This window comes from Anolis carolinensis, chromosome 5 (assembly GCF_035594765.1).
Source record: "Anolis carolinensis isolate JA03-04 chromosome 5, rAnoCar3.1.pri, whole genome shotgun sequence".
NCBI lineage: Eukaryota > Metazoa > Chordata > Lepidosauria > Squamata > Dactyloidae > Anolis > Anolis carolinensis.
In genome coordinates this window covers 22,276,640-22,297,583 of record NC_085845.1, presented here as the reverse complement: position 1 = coordinate 22,297,583, position 20,944 = coordinate 22,276,640, and the positions used below count along the sequence as shown (strand labels likewise).

The window sequence follows — 20,944 nt, the reverse complement described above, 5'->3', positions numbered from 1 at the left end:
GAATCTCCTTTCCTGTAGTTTGAAGCCATTGTTCCGTGTCCTAGTCTGCAGGGCAGCAGAAAACAAGCTTGCTCCCTTCCTCCCTATGACTTCTCTTCACGTATTTGTACATGGCTATCATGTCTCCTCTCAGCCTTCTCTTCTGCAGGCTAAACATGCCCAGCTCTTTAAGCCGCTCCTCATAGGGCTTGTTCTCTAGACCCTTAATAATTTTAGTCACCCTCCTCTGGACGCTTTCCAGCTTGTCAACATCTCCCTTCAACTGTGGTGCCCAGAATTGAACGCAGTATTCCAGGTGTGGTCTGACCAAGGCAGAATAGAGGGGGAGCATGACTTCCCTGGATCTAGATGCTATTCCCAGTAATTGGGGATAATGTGGTGGGAAAAAAACTCTACAGATCATGATATGAGAGTTTTGAGTGACGTAATATGTAGTTCGCTACAAAATATAAAGGTTAATTCATTACATAGGTAATATTCAGACTGGACTAGTAGATATATTGGTTAACTGTGAACAATCATAAGTTCAAATATAAGCTTGCCCAGACATGAGGAACTTCTTTCTCTCTACCTTCACAGACAAACCTGGTGAAAACACCAGAGAGAGCCTTCTTGGTGGCTGTTCTCAGGCATTGGGACTTTCTCTTGAAGGAGGACTTTCCATCAACAAATGAAAATGTTTCTATTCTGACAAGCTTTATCAACCAACTGCTAAGGTTTTAATAGTGTGAAGTCTTATTGACTGTTACCTTCTTTATTGACTTATTTTAAATTGTTTTCATTGCATGCAGTTTAACATTTAACTTTTTGTAAGTTTCTATTTATGTCTTTGTAAGGGATTTAGCACTGCATTTATTTTAATTTTTTGTAAGCTGTCTTGAGTTTTTGGGAATAGTTTAGATATACACAAATGAATAGATGATGGTGAAGAGATGGGAAGATTGAAGACCATGCCCATAATCCTATGAACTGTAACTATACTGATTTCCATGGGAAATTTTGAAAATGTTGCTGTGGTGACCGTTAAATCCAAAATCACAATTAGCCTCAGTTTTCAGCACTCCCAAAGATCAGGACATGAGCCAATGAATTCAAATGACAAAAAGGAGACTCTGATTCAACATTAAGAAGAACTTCCAGATGTTAACACTGTTTGACAATGGAGCAGAATGAAGAGAGAACGATGGGATCGCCTTCATTCTAGGATTAAAAACACAATTTGGATAATCGGTTTGCAAGGATCCTTTAACTAATTTGTATGTTTTGTTTTATTTAAATATTTATATATTTTAGAGTTTAATTTGCATTGTTTATTTATGTAGTGAGCCACTTTGAATCACAAAATAAAAACTGGATATAGAATCATAGAATCATAGAATAGTAGAGTTGGAAGAGACCTCATGGGCCATCCAGTCCAACCCCCTGCTAAGAAGCAGGAAATCACATTCATAGCACCCCCGACAGATGGCCATCCAGCCTCTGCTGAAAAGCCTCCAAAGAAGGAGCCCCCACCACAGTCCGGGGGAGAGAGTTCCACTGCCGAACAGCCCTCACTGTGAGGAAGTTCTTCCTAATGTTCAGGTGGAATCTCCTTTCCTGTAGTTTGAAGCCATTGTTCCGCGTCCTAGTCTGCAGGGCAGCAGAAAACAAGCTTGCTCCCTCCTCCCTATGATTTCCCCTCACATATGTGTACATGGCTATCATGTCTCCTCTCAGCCTTCTCTTCTGCAGGCTAAACATTCCCAGCTCTTTAAGCCTCTCCTCATAGGGCTTGTTCTCCATACCTTTGATCATTTTAGTTGCCCTCCTCTGGACGCTTTCCAGCTTGTCAACATTTCCCTTCAACTGTGGTGCCCAGAATTGGACACAGTATTCCAGGTGTGGTCTGACCAAGGCAGAATAGAGGGGTAGCATGACTTCCCTGGATCTAGACGCTATTCCCCTATTGATGCAGGCCAGAATCCCGTTGGCTTTCTTAGCAGCCGTTAAATACATTAACAACAACAATAGATTTTCAACACTGGATTGGACCAGATATTTTTGGGTCTCCTCTAAGTCAACAAGCTCATGATTCTAATGTGCTTTAATTTTTTTTGGAAAGGACCACTCACCTAAAATATTTTCATGCCTCATCAAAACAGTCTGATAGATTTCCGTCTCTCGGAACCAACTGGCTTCCTCGGTGGTGAAGAAGACTTTGACAGCCACCTTTTCTCCTCGCCATTTCCCCATCCAGACCTCTCCATAGCGACCTTTACCAATCTGCTTCACCATCTGAATCTGCTTTGCTATAGTCCTCTGTACCTATCGGAAACAAAATAATAGCATGTTAACTACTACCTGTAATTAAACAATCTCCTCAAGGACAGGAGGAAGCTCAAGAGCAGGAATTGGCCAGCAGAGTATTTGACAGACCAGCTATGAAGATAAGGAGAGCCTCACTCTCAGGTCTGTTTAGTCCAGCATTGTGTTCCCAGAGTGACTATCGGAAATCCATAAGCAGCATATGAAGACAAACCCACTCTTCCAATTACAATATTAATTATTCCTATATGGGATGTAATATGGGATCATATGTAGTAGGCACTGACAGCTATGTTTAAAAAGCAGCAATATTGAACAGATGAAATTGACATTAATTAAAATATACCAAAGGCTGTAGAAAATGATTTTACTTGGAATTCTAAAAGGAATCAAAGGCAATTGATTGTTGAAACACAGAACAAAAATAAATCTAATCTACTAGCCATGCTGGCAAGATGAATCTAGGAGTTACACTCCCAAAAGTCAACATTTCCAAGCTCTGGTAGTCATCCTCCCAACCTCTGAAGGTGGAAAATACAGTCTCTCCGTGAATAATCTCAATGTATTGGCAGTCCATTATGCAACTTGCCTTTCAACACTTTCTAGCTCGAAAGAAACACTTTTAATTGTGCTTGGAAACAAACTGAAAACCAGTTGGCACCAAGTCTACTATATCTTACTACAATGCTTTTGTGAAAAAGAATGGCTAACGATATTGCTACTCTGGACTATATCAGGTTTTTTCTTGCTGTTCCATTTTTAGAGAAACAGAACATTTATCTAACAATACCATATTCCAGAACAACTTCTCCCCCCCCCCCAAAAAAAACTCTGATTGCAGATGTTTTGTTTTCTGCTGTAGTATATGATGTTCTACAGATGTATTATCACGATGATGACGATATCTCAGTACACCTTTCTTACCAGCAGAGGGAGCCCAGAGCCACTTCCAGAGCTCTGTGACTGTTCAATGAGGTCTTTCAAGGATTCTCCGGGAGGAATGTAAGTCTCGTCTTGTTCGAGCCCAATACTGTAGCGAGGAGGCCTGCTTTCTTGCCTTTTATACCTGCAGTTTTATGTGAAAATAAACATGGGTGATTTCTACTGCTGGGTGGTCTAAGACGGTAGGCAATAATTACTACTTGGGTCTGTTTCATTTCCCACTAGTATAGCATGTTAAATTCTCTGGAGCGTTTAGGTTTCTCATATATTTCCAGAAACCCCTGTAACTAAACGACTACTTCCATTTCTGTGGATTTGTGCCCAGTTCCATTCGTTTCAATGAGATACGCAATAGAAAAGAGAATTCAGAACATGCATGCATGCATGCACAGAAATATATGCATGTTATTTTACTTTGCACCTCAAGACCATCAAATTAATAATACAGCCCCCCTCCCCTTGGTCACTTTTATGATATCTACTAGCTTGGGGACCTGGAGGTGCCCGGGTTATTTGAAAAGGGCATTCTTTGTTTTGGAGAGTTAGGTAATATTGGTTTGGTCATTTGTAGCTCTATTTCTTAGAAAAAAGCCATTCTTTCTTGTTTTTTTTTTAATGAATGCTCCCATTAGAAAATGCATAAGGATGTGAATGAACTGCAATTCCCAAAATCCCAAACCCCTCCAGTCTATTCAGTTGCTGATCAATTCCTCTGTTTGCTATGCGCCGTAAGAAAAAGTAGGAAAGGGTTAAGGGAGAGGCAGTGGGCGGGGTTATGCAAATTCCACACTCCATGGAGAGAGAAAGGAACCCTGGGATGTGGCACTCACTATAACCTGCAGTGTCCTTGGAGGGAGTGCTTTTGGTGACTCCTCAGCCCTGTGGGTTATAGCTGTTTGTGGAGGCGAGAGGCTGTCTATGTAAATGGACACCTCCACCACATACAGATTTTCACTTTTATTATGTGTATAGATTATTATTGGTGTTTATCTGGAGGGTTGGGATCCCAAACCTGTATGTGTTCTCTTATATGGGAAAGATCAGTGATGCAGCAACCATTGACAGATACTAAGGAAACTCGTGCTCTCTCCTTGTCAACATTGTTGGATTTGAGAATGCCAGAGACAATACTGCGGAGCTGCCTCAACATACTCAGGCAACAACTTAAGAGATAATTGCAGCCAAGCACTTGGCTGAGGCACCTCAAACCCACCACTACTGTCTCCCAGTGTTGAAAATAAGGATGTGAATTCTTCACCCTCCAACAATTTCGCTTCAATTAAAATTGTGGTAAGTGATGGCAAAACATGGGGATCCTTTCTCACTACGTATTGTAATTATAGAAGGATTGATCAACTGATTGATTTACTTTATTATATTGCATTCAAAAGAAGATTGCATTAACATTTGTGGGACCTCAACATTTCTAGAATATAAATTACATTTTTTAAAGTCCTAATTCGTTCACTTTCTAATTTAATTTGTATAGTCCAAAACAAGGGTGGCAGAAATAAACAGTGAAATAAAGAACCACAAACCCTTTAGACTTACCTGAAATAACAGAATATGATGACAAGCACTAGCAGTATACTACAAATGGTGACTGAAATCAGCAAAGCCTTGTGGTGAGCATTTCCCTCTGCGAAACCTTAAATAAAAACAAATATTTCAGACAATTGAAAATTACTATATTTATCTTATTTATGTAATTCATACCTTGTGTCGCCAACTGTTTGAGACAGCTAACAATCATGATTCAAACATTAAAAAACAGAGCAAAAGCTGACTCCAGCTCAGCTTTTTGGCTCAAAAATTTCCACATTGGCCAATTTTTCATGCCAAATGCCACCGTTCTACCTCAATTCACCATGGTCACTAATGTAAGAGCAGGAGATAGTTAAGAGATCTCTACTGCAATATGAGTTTCTCTATCTGTAATGTACTAATGCATCCCATTGCTTTGGACAAGGAGTTTTTTTATACTTATTATCCTGGACCATACTATATGATAAACTGAAGCAAGCCAGAACGGTTTGAGAACTCTATTCCTATTGATCTGTCCAGAAATACGGCTATTGCATTTCAGGTTTACCAGAGGGATGTGACAAGAGGAATGTTCCTTGGGGACGCTTAGCTTTCTCCTGAGCACTTATATTTCTAAGCTCTAGTTTCTTCTTCTATTTTGGCCTCTTGACAACAACATTTCCTCCTACTTTGCTTCTAATGTGGCAAACAATGTGTCTCCTGTTTGCGTCAGGTTCAGTGTTTTAACCTAACATTACCTGCTACTAGCACATTACAGGGCATGAACACTCAAGACAATGTTGTTGCTTATGAAATCCCTTTTGTAAAAAGACACAGGCAATCAGGAAAACACTGCCGTGCTGTATTCTCGCAAAGGCAGCAGATTTGTACCTGAGCCATCACTCCAAGTGAGGCGACTGGAAATTGAGAATCCACCAGGGATATCAGCTGTCCCTATGAAGGAGGAGGAGGCAGCTACTGGGCAAAGCAGATGGGAACAAATGCTTTCTATCACTGTTAATCAGAGCTATGTTTTCACTAATCTCCCCCCCCCAAATGCCCACGGCTCGTTATGGTATGAATAAACTGCAAATTAAACACCTCCAGAAAAATAATGATAAAGATAAAGACACAGAGAGGAAAGGGCGTCATGTTCACGAAATTAGAGTGGATGGCACTCAATACATCTCTAATTTCAGCAAGAAAAATGGCATAGCAGTTTTGAGCTTCTTTTGTTTCATTTCTGAAAGCAGACAGCATGGTTAAGAGCTATGCTTACTAGATTCAGTACTGAATTTGTGTATCATAGGATGCACGATCTGGGCCAGAGCACTGCTGTCTGTAAGAAAACAGTTTTTCTCAACTGAAAAGTCATTGGTAATGCATAAGGAACACAAATGTGCATGGGGGGAAACATTTTTTTTGTGGAAGGTGGAAAAGAGAATTGGTAAAGGTAAAGGTTTTCCCCTGACATTAAGTCTATAGGGCCCCTGTTGGCACAGTGTGTTAAAGTGCTGAGCTGCTGAACTTTCGGACCAAAAGGTGCCAGGTTCAAATCCTGGGAGCGGAATGAGCGCCCGCTGTTAGCCCCAGCTCCTGCCAACCTAGCAGTTCGAAAACATGCAAATGTGAGTAGATCACTAGGTACCACTCCGGTGGGAAGATAACAGCCCTCCATGCAGTCATGCCGGCCACATGACCTTGAAGGTGTCTATGGACAACACCGGCTCTTCGGTTTAGAAATGGAGATGAGCATCAACCCCCAGAATCAGTCACGACTGGACTTAACATCAGGGGAAACCTTTACCTTACCTAAAGGTAAAGGTTTTCCCCTGACATTAAGTCTAGTTGAATGTCTAAATATAAAAATTGTAACAGAACATAGCGTGGTGACAATGGGACTTGTATTGATTCCTGGTGGATTGTGATTAATGAAATAGTAGTAGCATTCTCAGATAATGTGACGAATGTTCAATTCAGAGATACCGAACTATGCTGTATAAACTACTGAATTAAATAAAACATCCTTAAGGTATATATTTGTAAATAATTGGGAGACGATGTAAACATAGCAGGTGCTTCATGCTCTGCAGTATTTTATTCTGCTATATGCCACTCACACAGAGTGCTTCAGAAGAAAATGCACAAGGTTTTTAAGATGCCTTGCCGGCTTGGGAATGCAGTCTGTTGGGAATACAGAATAATGAGCTGATATATTGTTAATGTTTCTTCATAAGCACTTAATGAAATAAAGAATTTGACACAGCCCAACAACTAGTTGACAAGTCAAAAGTGTTTAAGGAATGGAATGATTGTGTTATGTCATACTTTATGGATAAGTACCCCCCCCCCCCCAGGTAACAGTGAACAGTGAAATCCCAAAACAAAAAGCTATTGTGTGTGTGGGGAGGGTTATTTCATATAGTACTTGTGAAGTTTTGTTGACATGACAGGTTTTACAATGCAATATGTGTTGGCTTTTATAATGTACACACCATCATTCACTGGATTAATAAGGTAAACGTAAGACTGGATAATACCAGAGAACTGCTTGCAATGATACACCTTTTTAGTACAGTTCAATAACTATATTGAGCTACATGAGATAAAACGTTGGAATTCCAAAAGTATGAAACATTTATATCCTAGGCTAGAAAATTAGCCAGGGCACACCCCTCACAAAATGAATAGGACCTGCTCCTATTCCTGGAGTGGGAAGAATTTCCTGTTGGACTGCAGCCCCATTTGGGAAAGAGCTTGCCTGAAGGACTAAAAACTGTAGGCCAAAAAAGGGGTCTCTTTCCAAAGCCCTGCCCATTCCTTCATCTTCCTGCAGGTTGGCAGTGTTCAGCTCTACTGCTGCAGCAAGTTCAGGCCTGACAACTGTAGGTTGTGCATATATCAGGCTCCATCCTTTCTCCCAGTCATCAATGCCCATCTCATTCAATCACCAGCTATACAGGCGGGGAGCCAGACATGGTGGCACCAACACTTCTGCTTATGAGGGCGTTAAATCAGTCAAGACGGATTTCTCCTCTCATCCGCCTGCAGTCTGCCTTTTCATTGGGATTTCCAGTAATATTTCTTTTTATTGTTTAAAATGGCAATGTTATATTAGGATCTGATTATTTTTCCTGCTTTCTTGTAATAAGCAGACTGCCTGACTAGCAAAGGGTCTTCTTGTTCTCATCAGGAAATTTTATTTTATTTGCTAGATGAGGAGACTATTTTAACAGTGAACAGCAAATGTAGCTAAATTGTTGTTGCTGGGATTTTTTTCCTTTTAGATTTTACTTTCTGGAAAAAAAAACCCTAAAACCTTCCTTGCCCTCATACCTGGTTAGCTGTCCTGCCTCATTCTGATATATCCACATGTACACATCTCTTTCATTCCTCTCATCTTTAAAAACATTACTCATAACAAGTTCCAGGCATGGAAAAGCACTTTCAGAAAAAGAGTGTCTCTACTTTTCTTGACATCACCTCTGTGTTTGGGTTAATTTGTAGTTCGACCACCTCTGACCTATAGCTAGAGAATCCCCTTAGACCCAAGCTCCTTTCCCACCCCCTCCTTTGTGACCCTGGGTCAAAAAGCTCCTGCATCAGACATAGATTTTTATCCACTATTTCTCACAAGCCCAAGACAGTTGTGCTAGGAAATTGTCTTTTAAAAAGTAATTTTGCTAGATAAAGAGGAAGGGTGAAAATAAAATTGTAACATAATGTTTCTGTTTCCAGGCCTGTCAGTTGGACGTTCTGGGACAATGATTGTTTTTAATACACTAATGAAGAGCCTAAACTACTCATGATTAGGTTACATCTGCTATGCTGATGACATTTCCCCTTCCACCCAAACATTTTTGAGGAAGGGGTTTCCAGAATTCCTTCAGAAATTGTCCATTTGTTACGTAGCCTTGATATGTAATCATACAACAAAATCTTCTCAACTATGAAGGACGGTGTTATTTGGTTATTTGCAAGCATCCTGATTGAGCAAGACTGTACATATAGCTAAAACAGAAGTTACACCTATAGAAACTGAGAAAATGACACAAGTGTGGTACCAGTAATTAATGGTAAGAAACATGGCATTTTTTTGAATGAAGTTTTGCACTAAAGCCTAAATCCAATTGCTAGTCCCAAACAGCGCCAATCTAATGGGTAAAAATAATGGATCACCCATTGATTCAATGGGTGAAACCTGTTGGGACCATCAATTAGATTGAGGATCTAACGTTTCATAGGAACAGGCATACTTTAACAAAATTGCTTTTACCACAAACAAAAAATAAAATTCAAGGAATCTCACATTCAGGCCTATTATGCAATGAATGTAAGTATCTCAGTTTTTAAGAAAAATCCACATTCCGGCCTCTTACTCAATCAATAAACTGGGTAACAATTAATGTAAGTATTTCTGTTTTTTGGAATATATAACACATCGCTTTCTACTTGACTTAGTAGCACCAAGCTTCTGAAAACCTTCCTAGAAACATTTTAGCTGAATGAACAAGAGGTGTGTGCAGAGTGCTTACATTAAATGTCATCACCATAGCCAAAGAACTCTTCCTAATAGGCTTCATTTTTTTTAAAAAAAAAAACAATATGCAGACTGGAAGCTAATATTTGAATCCTCTGTTACCTCGACCTTCCAGTGGTGGCAGAGTAGGGTGAAGATCTTTGTTACAGAAATTTTGATCCGTGCAGCAGGCAATCAATCGTCTTGGTTGGGACAGTGGGGTGTCCTGAAATAAGAAGAGTTATGAATATGTGTTCCCTTAAACTTTAAATATTTTGAAAAAGCAAATAATATTATCAGCCATGAACTGTATTACTTCAGAATGTGTGTATATATGCATGCATGCATGTATGTAATATTCCCACTTTTCTTCCAGCATGGGATTCAAGGAACCAAATGATCAATGCTGGACTCTCTCTTGCTGATCTTACAGTCCAATCCAGTATTTTCTGTAAGATATGAGTCATTTCTCAAACATAATAATCTAAATGGATAGACTATTGGACAATACAATATTCAGAGTTTGACCTACATACTAGTCTTTTTTAATGGCAGGGGTTCCCTGTAAGTGTAAAGCAGAACAATATATCGCTATTCTGTTCACCCATAACATAAAACTCTATATAGGTTAAGTCACAGATAAAACAATAAAAAGATCATATCTATTACAGAACATGTCCTTACCCGGCATTGGAAATCAGAGCCTTCCAGTCCTATACAGCCTGTGGTGAAAGTCTGCCCTCCAATGTCGTCATCTTCTACCATGGCAAAACAGTAGCCATCAGTACTGAATAGAGGAAAATGAGAAACAGAAATTATCTACTTTGTTTAACTAAAATGTCTCATAGGTATCCCGACATTGTTCATAATTCACATATTGTTTTGTGTAAATGAAATTTCAATTCAACATATTTATTCTGAAAGACCTGTTATATATTACATGATGCAAAACAAGTCATTATTTCTACTGTTTCTACTAACCTCTTTCTCCTGGAACCTCTGGCACCCTCTGGGGGAAGGTGCATGAGTATGCCTACACCCAACTGCTAGACCACATTAATAATTAATAAATAAATAAATAAATAAATAAATAAATAAATAAATAAATTTTATTTATATCATGCCCCCTCTCCCTGAAGGGAATTGGGGTGACTTACAATAATCAACAGATACAAAAAATAATATAAGCAATACACAGTAGACAACAATAAACAGTTATCATTTAATACAATTAAAATAACATAATAATATTATAAGCTCAAAGCCCATTGGCCGAATCCAGCCCACTATGTCATTTTATGTGGCCCTCTAGATTCTGAACGACAACGCCTGTATTCCTCATCATTAGACATCACTAGCTGATGGGAGTTGTGATACAGTGACATCTCAAAGGCTGCATATTGTTCTGTTTAGTCAGGAGGGTGGGGTTTGGATTTATATACAAAGCTTGTTTATATGATGTATGGCTTTAAAATGTCCTTTAGACATTCCCCAATCTCAAAGCTACAAGTGCTGTTGGGTTGCAATTCCTATTATCCCTAGTCCACATGGTGGATAATAAAAATGATGTGATTTGTAATTTAAAAACACCTGGGGACTGAGATTGGGTAAGAACTAAAGAGCACTGACCACTATGTAAAAAAATATAGTTGGCCCTCTGTATCCACATTCTCCATAGACTCAATGGCCCTTTGAAGGCATCCATAAGGTTGATGTGGCCCTCCATGAAAATGAGTTTGACACTCCTGTGCTAGACTAAACTGAACTAAACACTCTGAACCAACTTTTGAATGTCCAGCTAGCATTTACCTAAATCCTATTGATTCAACAGGTTTGAAATAGCAATTTGATTTAGGTCCTTGCAGCACACCAGTGTTCATCTCAATTGCTGCCATGTGGTATATATCACTACTGTTTGGATTGTTAAAGGGAATTTATACTTTTACCATTCATAAATATACACACAGTTCCATGTGAGTACCAACTATTGCAATTCCATCACTCAAGTTCAGGAAAAAAGATCGAAAAAATGAACAGCCAAGAAGAGACTGAAAAGCATCCATTAGGGTGGTATATTATATTATGTTACATTTTATTTATTTTGCATGGTGCCATTCATCCATATCAATGAGCAAAGATAATTGAGGTACATAGCAACAGAACAATGGATAGCAATTAAGTCCAGGCTATTTGGCAGATCAGCTCTCCCTGTATGAGCCAGCTCGGGATCTAAAGTCATTAGTAGAAGTGCTTCTCTCAATTTCACCAGCACCACAACCACAATTGGTTATCTTCTTCCAAAAATCTGCTCTGGAAGGTTGGGAATCCTTAGGGAAATAGGGCTTAAGGGAACTGGGGAAAATTTACATTTTCTCCTTTTGCAGGTGGGAGCTGAATGAGTCCCTTTCCTTGAACATACTTGGACACTTCAATTCATGGAAATATGAATCTTAATGAGTTCATAGAATAGATCTTGCACGGTTATTGAGAACTACTTGAGGTAAGTTTAATAAAGCCAGATTATATAATGATTTAAATCTTCCTGAAGTAGTAAAATGAGTTTTTTGAACAAACACACATAATACTACACTGTGAGGAAACAGAGCTTTTACAGCAGTGGTTCTCAACCTGAGGTCCCCAGATGTTTTTGGACTACGACTCCCAGAAATCCCAGCCAGTTTACCAGCTGTTAGGATTTCTGGGAGTCAAAGGCCAAAAACATTTGGGTGGCCCAGATTGAGAACCACCGTTTTACAGACTTTAATGCAAAATATCTGCAGTTCAGTCATTGTGCCTTGAAGTGTTTGTTGTTGTAAGAGAGTAATTATGAAATTAAGAAGTTGTCTTTGGTACTCTCCATACATATATAAGGTCATTGGTTAAGACCAACTTATCTGAGTATCTGAGTAAGTTTACACAAAGATGATGATGTATTGATAAAGGTTTTTATGGCCAGAATCACTTGGTTGCTGTGAGTTTTTTGGGTCATGTTCCAGCAGCATTCTCTCCCATTTTGCCTGCATCTGTGGTTGGCATCTTCAGAGGTTCTGTTGGCAGTGAAGCAAGTGAAGTGTATATAAGGTAAATGTTTTCCCCTGACATAAAGTCTAGTCATGTCCGAATCTGAGGATTGATGCTCATCTCCATTTCTAAGCCAAAGAGCCGGCATTTTCTGTAGACACCTCCAAGGTCATGTGGTAGGCATGACTGCATGGAGTGTCATATATATATGTATGTACAGTAGAGTTCCGGTTAACCAACTTCCGGTTATTCGACCTTCCGTATTATTGGATGTGCCAGGCCCTTTGGGGGCGCCCCGTACGAGTTGCTAGGCAGCAACGCACATGGGGCGCTTCCCTAAACTGGCTTGCCGGGAGGGATAATAGGGCCGCCCTATTATCAGTCAGTTCCTGTTATTCGGCCCACTCGTTTATGTCAAATAACTGGAACTCTACTGTATACGTATATGTATAGATAGATATAGATATACCTGTGGAGTATATATATATATATATATGGAGTGTATATATACAGTTGAGTCTCACTTATCCAACATAAACGGGCCGGCAGAACATTGGATAAGCAAAAATCTTGGATAATAAGGAGGGATTATGATTTTACAAATTAAGCACCAAAACAGCATGCTTTACAACAAATGGATAGAAAAGGCAGTTCAGTACACAATAACGTTATGTAATAATTACTGTATTTATGAATTTAGCACCAAAATTTCACAATTTATTGAAAATTTGACTACAAAAACATTGACTACTAAAAGGCAAACTGCGTTGGATAATACAGAACCTTGGATAAGCAGAGCAGGGATAAGTGAGACTCTACTGTACCTGTTGAATGTCCAGGGTGGGAGAAATAACCTTTGTCTGTTTAAAGCAACTGGAATCTTGAATTAGCATTTGAGCAGCCATGAAGTTTGCAAAGGCAATCAGTGAGAGCCCCCTCGGGGAGATGGGGTGGGTTATAAATCATCATCATCATCATCATCATCATCATCATCATCATCATCATCTACATAGTGTTAGCCTGGCCTTTGTTGCCTGGAGGCATTATCTGTTTGGGAGATGTTACCTGGCCCTTGATTGCTTGTTATCATGTATTATTATTATTATTATTATTATTATTATTATTATTATTATTATTATTATTATTATTATTTACTTAATTTATATCCCACCTTTCTCACCCTGAATGGGGCTCAAGGTAGCTCACAACAAGGCATAATTCGATGCCAAATATACAAATAAAGAAAAACAACGCATACTTTAAAATCACATAATTAAAACATATCCATCTTAAAACCATTATTAAAAATCATACAATCCAAGGCATATTCCTTGAGCCATTCCGGTTGTCAATTATATTGTTCATCATTGCACGGAGAAATCATTATTGCACAATTGTTGTTAGGAGTTCTGTTTCTGAGTAATGTTCATTTTTTACTGTCTTGATTCTGATGGTTTTTTTTTTCAGTACTGGAAACTAGATTTTGTTCATTTTCATAGTTTCGACCTTTCTGCTGAAATTGTCCACATGCTTTTTGATTTCAGTGGCTTCTCTGTATAGCCTGACATAATGGTTGCCAAAGTGGTCTAGAATTTCTGTGTTCTCAAATAATATGCTGTGTCCAGATTAGTTTATCATGTGCTCTGCTTTAGCTGACTTCTCTGGCTGAATTAGTCTGCAGTGCCTTTCATGTTCTTTAATTCGTGTTTGGCCACTGTGTTTCGTTGTCCCTATGTAGACTTGTTGACAGCTGCACCGCCACAGATGCCAGCCACAGATGCAGGTGTAACGTTAGGAGAGTTGTCTGCTGAAACATGACCATATAGCCTGAAAAACTCACAGCAACCCATGATGGTGATGATGATTTTTTATTATCCCAAAGTTTACACAAGTGATTGTAACACTAGTAGAATAGAGGTTTCAAGACAGCAAAAGCCAAGAATCCAGAAAGGATAAATAAAAAGAAATAGATACATTCATTTTCAGCTCAAGACTGAAATGGCTATGTTGGAGCTGAATTCTTTAAAGGTTTCCACACATACACACATTTTTAGCTTCATTTGAAAAAAAGGTAAAATATTAAAATATGTACTTAAACCTCAATTGGATCTGTATTGTTTTCCTATAGTTTTCAGCTTTTGAGTGTAATAATTAAGAAAACAGAGCTTTGGTGTGTCATGTTTCACTGGCAACAGTACATTTTTACAGCCAAGGAAAACACCTGAAATTCTTTTTGCTTGAAACAGAAATGCTGACAGACTCTGAAATAGAAGGCATTGTTTCAATTAAAGATTACCTAGTCCAAGAAGGTGATTTTAAGAGAGACCTTTACTAAATGTCAAAAGAGAGGGACTTGAAGCCAGTAGTTTTCCACAGTTCATACAGCCATTCTTACTGGGGAATGGACCATTTTTTACTCCTGGTTAAAGAACAACTTTCCTTTCTAGAGATGCAAGAGAAATGGGCAAATATGTTTCCCCTTCCCAGCGTAATTATTGTACACTTATGTACACACTAAGTGGGTGAAAAGCCAAGTCTGTGATTTGCTGCACCAGAGATGGCTGCACTCCATATTTAAGATAGTTGTATTACCTTTTTTTCTGTGAACTGATGGCAATATACAGGTGTTTTGGTAGTGGATGGAACCAGAAGTAAAATAAGAGGAATGATCTTTTCCCTTTTGCCTCCTTTCTCTTTGTCTATTACTTTTCTTCTCTCCCTGGGCCAGAGGAAGGGGCCTTCAAAGCATTTTGTTCTCTATTTTTTTTTTTTTTTTGCAAGAGAAGGCTGGGCTGTGGCGCAGCTGGTTAGTAGCCAGCTGCAACAAATCACTACTGACCGAGAGGTCATGAGATCCAAGCCCGGGTTGGGTTGAGCTCCCGACTGTTAAATAGCCTAGCTCGCTACCCGCCTAAGCAGCTCGAAAAACAGTTGCATCTGTTGAGTAGAAAATTCTAGGTACTGCTTATGTGGGGAGGCTAATTTAACTTAATTTATGACACCATAAAAATCTGCCAGCAGCATGAGGAAAGGAATGAAGAAGTACCACTATCAAAGAACTCAGTGTCGCAAGTGGACGATGAAGCGGCTGCTCCCCCTGTGGCCAGAATCGAGCATACCCTCATGAAGCCAGAAGCTGGAAAAATGTTAAATTGCCTCTATGTCTGTCTATTTGTTGTATATCTAATAATGGCATTGAATGTGTGCCATGTATATGTGCATTGCAATCCTCCCCGAGTCCCCTTAAAGGTGGCACATCAGCTCCTACTGGAGATGCCAAGGATTTAATCAGAAGCCTACTAGATATAAAAATTGTGCATTACCACTGACCCATAGTCCTTGTGAGATGTCACATGATCCCAATGAGTGGTCACAATTTCTTCCTATTCCTTCTTAAAAGTGTCTTGCAGTCTAAAATGGTGCAATCACTTTATCATATATGACCTTGAGTGTTTGGATTGGTTGTTACTCTCAACTAACTACAAAATCAATGTTATAAACAATTAATCTCTATTAGTCCGCAATACTGAAACCTAATATCTTTGAAAAATACTGACAACACAAGAACCTAAATGAATCAAAGACCTATCTAGCATGTTGCTCCCATAGGGTGTAACCAGATGTCTATGGGAGTCCTACAAGCAGGGCATAAGAGGCACTGTAGTTCTGTAGCAGAGCTTATGCTTTTCATCTAGATTTCCCTACTTTCAATGCCTAGGTTCATCTGTAGATCCCGCTTGAAGCCTTGAACAGCTGCTGTCAGTCAGAATTAATAATACTAACCTAGATGGACCAATGCTCTGACTTCATATAAAACAGATTTTTATATTCCTGTACTTCTGTTTGTGTTCCCTAGCAACTAGTATATAAAGGCAAGAGCATACAGTCTCCAATATGGGAAGAAATAAAACCATTGTGAATGGAAATTATTGACTTTGTTATTCTTCATCAGTTTTTCTAATGGCCTTCATGTGACAACTACCATATCTTGAGGCAGCAGATTCCATGGCTATATCTATGTGAAAAAGCACTTCATTTAGCTTAATTGGCTTACTGCAGGTTCTAGGACTATGGAAAAGGGAAGGTGGGTTAGCTCTTCCTATCTGTTTTCTCCACATCATGCATAATTGTATATAACCTCTATCAAGTTCCATGTAAGTGGGAAAAAGGAATATTTCTTCCACACAGCTCTGTTCCCCGGGTATCGAGTAAGGCCCATGTGATAGTTCTGATTGCTCTATTCTCATTGACTAAAGAAACTGTTATGGTTGAGCCTTCTGGCTCCGGTACTAGGAGACGGGGTCGTAAGACTCCTCGAGAGTCAGACTCTTTTGAGGAGCGTGAAAGGAAACGGCTCCGGGACTTATTTGCAGAACCAACAGATGAGGACTCTTTTGAGGGTTTTACCGAGGGAATGGAGGAAGAAATGGTCAGCTCGGAGGAGGATGACATGGAGTGGACTCGTGTGAGGGAGGATTTGGGTGTCACCGGCAATGAAAGCATGGGAGGCGATTGGCGGGTTGCAGGATCAGACCCATGGACGGGCTGGAGGGATGGAGCGGGATCCACAGCTGGGGATGCTGTGGGGCGTAGTCAAAGGTGTTTTAGCTCTGATGAGGATGATGATGATGAGGCACCTGGGATTAGGATGGCAGCTGACAGCGATGATGAGTTTGAACTGGGATAAAATGGGGTTTAGGATCAAGGTCTAATTGCGTTGGGCAAGGTAATCTGGACGAACGCTTGGGCTCTTGTTGGGGAACTTCCTGAAGACGGGTGTGATTCGTTGCTGGATACGTAAGTTACTAAGGACACCGGGCATAGACGGCGGGAGGTACTGTGTGGGGTTTTTCTGTGCAACTTGTGTTTAATCTTGATAGCTTGGACCTCCATCGTCTTTTTGACGGACATTAATTACCTACTCTGGATTGACGCTGGACTGACTGACTTCGACCCCGGATTATCCCTTCTGTGGCTATCGGTGGGACTTGTGGAATTCTAGACGTCTGCACTTGGCTTTCGACCTTGGACCGGATTGAGACCCTGCTGACTGCCGTTACCCTGATTGATGTGCCTGGACCCGGATTTCGCTCGTTGCACGGAGGAGTAAACAGCCTGATTTACTCATCTGTAGCTTTTGAGTAGCAGAGAGGAATCTGCTGCTAGTTTATTGTGTTTATTCTGACCTTTGTTAATCCTCTTTTGTTTGCTAAATTTGCAGGCTGAAGTAAGCACTTTTGATTTGATCCGGATTAAACTCCTGTTTAATCCGGTTTATCCTTTTGAACCGTTTTAGTTCAAACGGAGCTGTTTTTGTTACTTTTCACACTGAAGTCAAGTGTTTGCCTAATCCTTTGTTTCCTACGGGCATTTTCAGTTTTGTAACCTCAATAAACTGAGTTTTACTCTATTTGGTGGCGTTCTGTCTCTGACCGATTGCCCAACGCCCGAAAAAGAAAGTTTTTCTAGTGAGGTATCAACGTCAAGAAGACGATGGAGGAACTTAAGGCTTGTTTTGATCAGCTGCAGGCTGCATTTTACGCTGCACAAGCAGCACAGCCAGCTAAAGGACATGTAATGACTCCTGAACGTTTTGATGGGTCTTGAAACAAATTGCCCACTTTTTTGGCAGAAATTGAACTTTATTTTTCTCAGATTAGCGCACAAGCTTTTCCTACGGACACCAGCAAGGTGGCATTTATTTTGAGTTTATTGACCGGTTCCGCAGGACAATGGGCAACTAATTTGATTTTGGGGAATGACCCAGTCAAGGACAATTTAGATGACTTCAAGAAATTATCGGACACTTTTGGGGATCCCCTCCGTATGGAAAATGCTAGCTGGGCTCTTTATCGGTTAAAACAGGGAAAAGGGTCTGTTTTGGACTATTTGAATAAGTTTAATTCTTTTCGTCATCAATTGGACTGGGGAGAGAATGCGTTTATGCTTTTGTTTATTGCTGGTTTGAGTGATTATCTCCAAGATGAACTGGCGCGTTTAGAGCCAGCAGAAAACTGGGACGCTTTGGTGGCTAAGGTTTTGCGTTTGGACGCCCGGTTTGAATCTCGTAAACAGTCTAGGGCAATGTATGCGCCATCTGTATCTGCGCCTAGGGCACCTGTGGCAAAGGGGGAGGAGCCTATGGAACTTGGGGTGTTTAGAAAGTTGTCAACGGCGGAAAAAGACCGTAGAAGGCAATTGGGATTATGTTTATTTTGCGGGACTGCTGGGCATTTTGCTAGGAATTGTAACATTAAGCCTTCTCAGCTTTCGGGAAAAGGTCAGCCCTAGTGCGACGTGAGTCCAACGCATTAGGGCTTCTAAAGCAGTCACTTGAGGGGAAGAAACATGTTTTTGTACCCATTTCTTTATCTGTTGGGGAAAAAGAACTTGCTTCTACTCTGGCACTGCTGGACTCAGGGGCTACGGTCTCGTATGTGGATGTTGGGTTTGCAAGGAAACATAGGCTTCCTACAGTACGTAAAGCATGCGATATATGGGTGGAAGGAGCGGACGGGAAACTACTGGAGTCTGGGGTGGTTAATCGTGAAACCTCAGAAATAACATGGGAGGTACAAGGAGTAACTGGAGAATTTGTATGGGATATCACACGGTTACCAAGATACAATGTAATCCTGGGAATGGATTGGTTAACTTTAGTAAATCCTCAAGTGGATTGGGTGAAGCGTACTATAGCTTTTAAAAGGCAGGGATGTTTTGCTTTAAATTCTTCCCAGATTGACATGGAGGGTGTGCCTACTGTATATAGGGAATTTCAAGATGTGTTTTGTAAGAGGGAAGCGGATAAGTTGCCACCTCATAGACCATATGATTGTGCGATTAGATTGGTAGAAGGCGCTAAGTTACCAGCAGGAAGGTTGTACGCTCTAACGGTACCCGAAAGACAAGCCTTGAGAGAATTTCTTGATGAGAACCTAGCCAAAGGGTTTATTCGCCCATCTAGCTCTCCAACTGCTGCACCTGTGTTTTTTGTGGCTAAAAAGACAGGGGAGCTTAGACTAGTGTGTGACTATCGGGTTCTTAACAAGCACACCATTCGTGATAGATATCCGCTACCTTTGATTTCGGAATTACTATCGAGAGTTCAAGGGGCTAAGATCTTTACCAAACTTGATCTACGGGGGGCGTATAACTTGATTAGGATATGGGAAGGTGACGAATGGAAGACGGCATTTAATACGTGCTTCGGATGTCACGAGTCCCGTGTGATGCCTTTCGGATTATGCAATGCACCTGCTGTCTTCCAAAGATTCATAAATGATGTATTTAGAGATTTAATTGATCAATTTATAGTGGTTTATTTGGACGATATATTAATTTTCTCAAAGGATGAAGAGGAACATCAGCAACATGTGAGGCAGGTGTTACAACGTTTACGGGATAATAGGCTTTTTGCTAAGGCCTCCAAATGTATATTTCACGTGTCTGAGGTTGAGTTCCTGGGACATGTAGTTTCGGGAAAGGAACTAAAGATGGACCCGCACAAAGTTGACGCAGTTGCTTTGCTTGCAGAATGACATCTATGACTTAATATTGAATCAGTTCTCCATTGCTTGGCGTATTCTGGATGTCAGCAGAACAGAGAGTAACCTTAGTCTTTCTAATGGACAAACAAGAATGCATTATTCCACATCCTTTTTCCAAAGAAGTCAAAGAGTTGTTACCAGTTGACACCGCTCCTGAACATACAATGCTTTGAATTTGCTTTAGATATGTTTACAGAGATGAGGCATATTATTAAACATAAGGTAGAAAGGCCCTGGAGTAAGCTTAATCTCTCTTGTTTCTTTTATCTACTCTTACTGCTTTCATAGGCAATCCTATTATGGCAATTATACTATGGCACTATGAAAACCTACAAGTGGAGAAAGATTTTCTACATGGTACTGAAATCCCTACAACAGAATTAGTTTTGAGCACCCCAGTTTTATTCTTACTATACTTTATTGTTCAACATATTTATTGCAGAGAATCATGTAATCATGTACTTTTTATATTTATAACTCTACAACAATGTAACACTTACTTGTGTTATAAAATGGTTCTGCATTTCTTTGAAAAAAGCAGTTGCCTTTATATGGCTTTTGATAAACACACACAGAGATTGAATAGCTGAATACATTATTTCTATCAGTGCCAGAAAAGTAAATGTAATGGGTGTGTGTGTGCACGCGTGTGACTATTGAAGTCTTTCTAATTGTAATAAATGTATGCATTAAGAATATAATCTTTTCTCATTTCCTTTGATTTAAAAATGAAAAGGGGCATCTCTCTCTCCAAATCACTACAATTTTCTTAGTCTCTGTTAGTTTTCTGATTTCAAGGCCAATCTTTCTGTAATAAAACTAAATCTCTCAATTCTGTACCCACAGTATTATTGGGAGAGACATTAGTTAATTTTTAATAGTTTACGGAAAAAGATGTTCTATAAACACAAGGTTTCAGGCTTGCTCCCTAGTGTCTCCAACCACAATACTCATGGGATGTTCATACGTTACGTCCAGTAAAGACCCAATTTGTGTCCTCGTGTATACAGATTGTTGGACTTTATATTGGTAAATTTTTTGATTGAAAGAAGGTATGCATATAGATTGTCACACGTGAAAAAATCTC

At 39.8% G+C, this 20,944-nt stretch overlaps 1 protein-coding gene across 3 annotated transcripts in view; it reads right to left on the bottom strand.

The window, feature by feature from the left end:
- Positions 1 to 20,944, bottom strand: part of bmpr1b (bone morphogenetic protein receptor type 1B) — a 239,177-nt gene that overhangs the window by 11,450 nt on the left and 206,783 nt on the right. For all 3 annotated transcript variants that reach the window (XM_062982198.1, XM_008111070.3, XM_016993803.2), the window contains 5 exons: positions 9,974 to 10,076; positions 9,413 to 9,515; positions 4,798 to 4,894; positions 3,229 to 3,370; positions 2,112 to 2,304 (listed from right to left, as the gene is read on the bottom strand). In XM_062982198.1, coding sequence (XP_062838268.1) covers positions 2,112 to 2,304; positions 3,229 to 3,370; positions 4,798 to 4,894; positions 9,413 to 9,515; positions 9,974 to 10,076 — 638 coding nt within the window. The remainder of the gene's footprint in view (positions 1 to 2,111; positions 2,305 to 3,228; positions 3,371 to 4,797; positions 4,895 to 9,412; positions 9,516 to 9,973; positions 10,077 to 20,944) is intronic.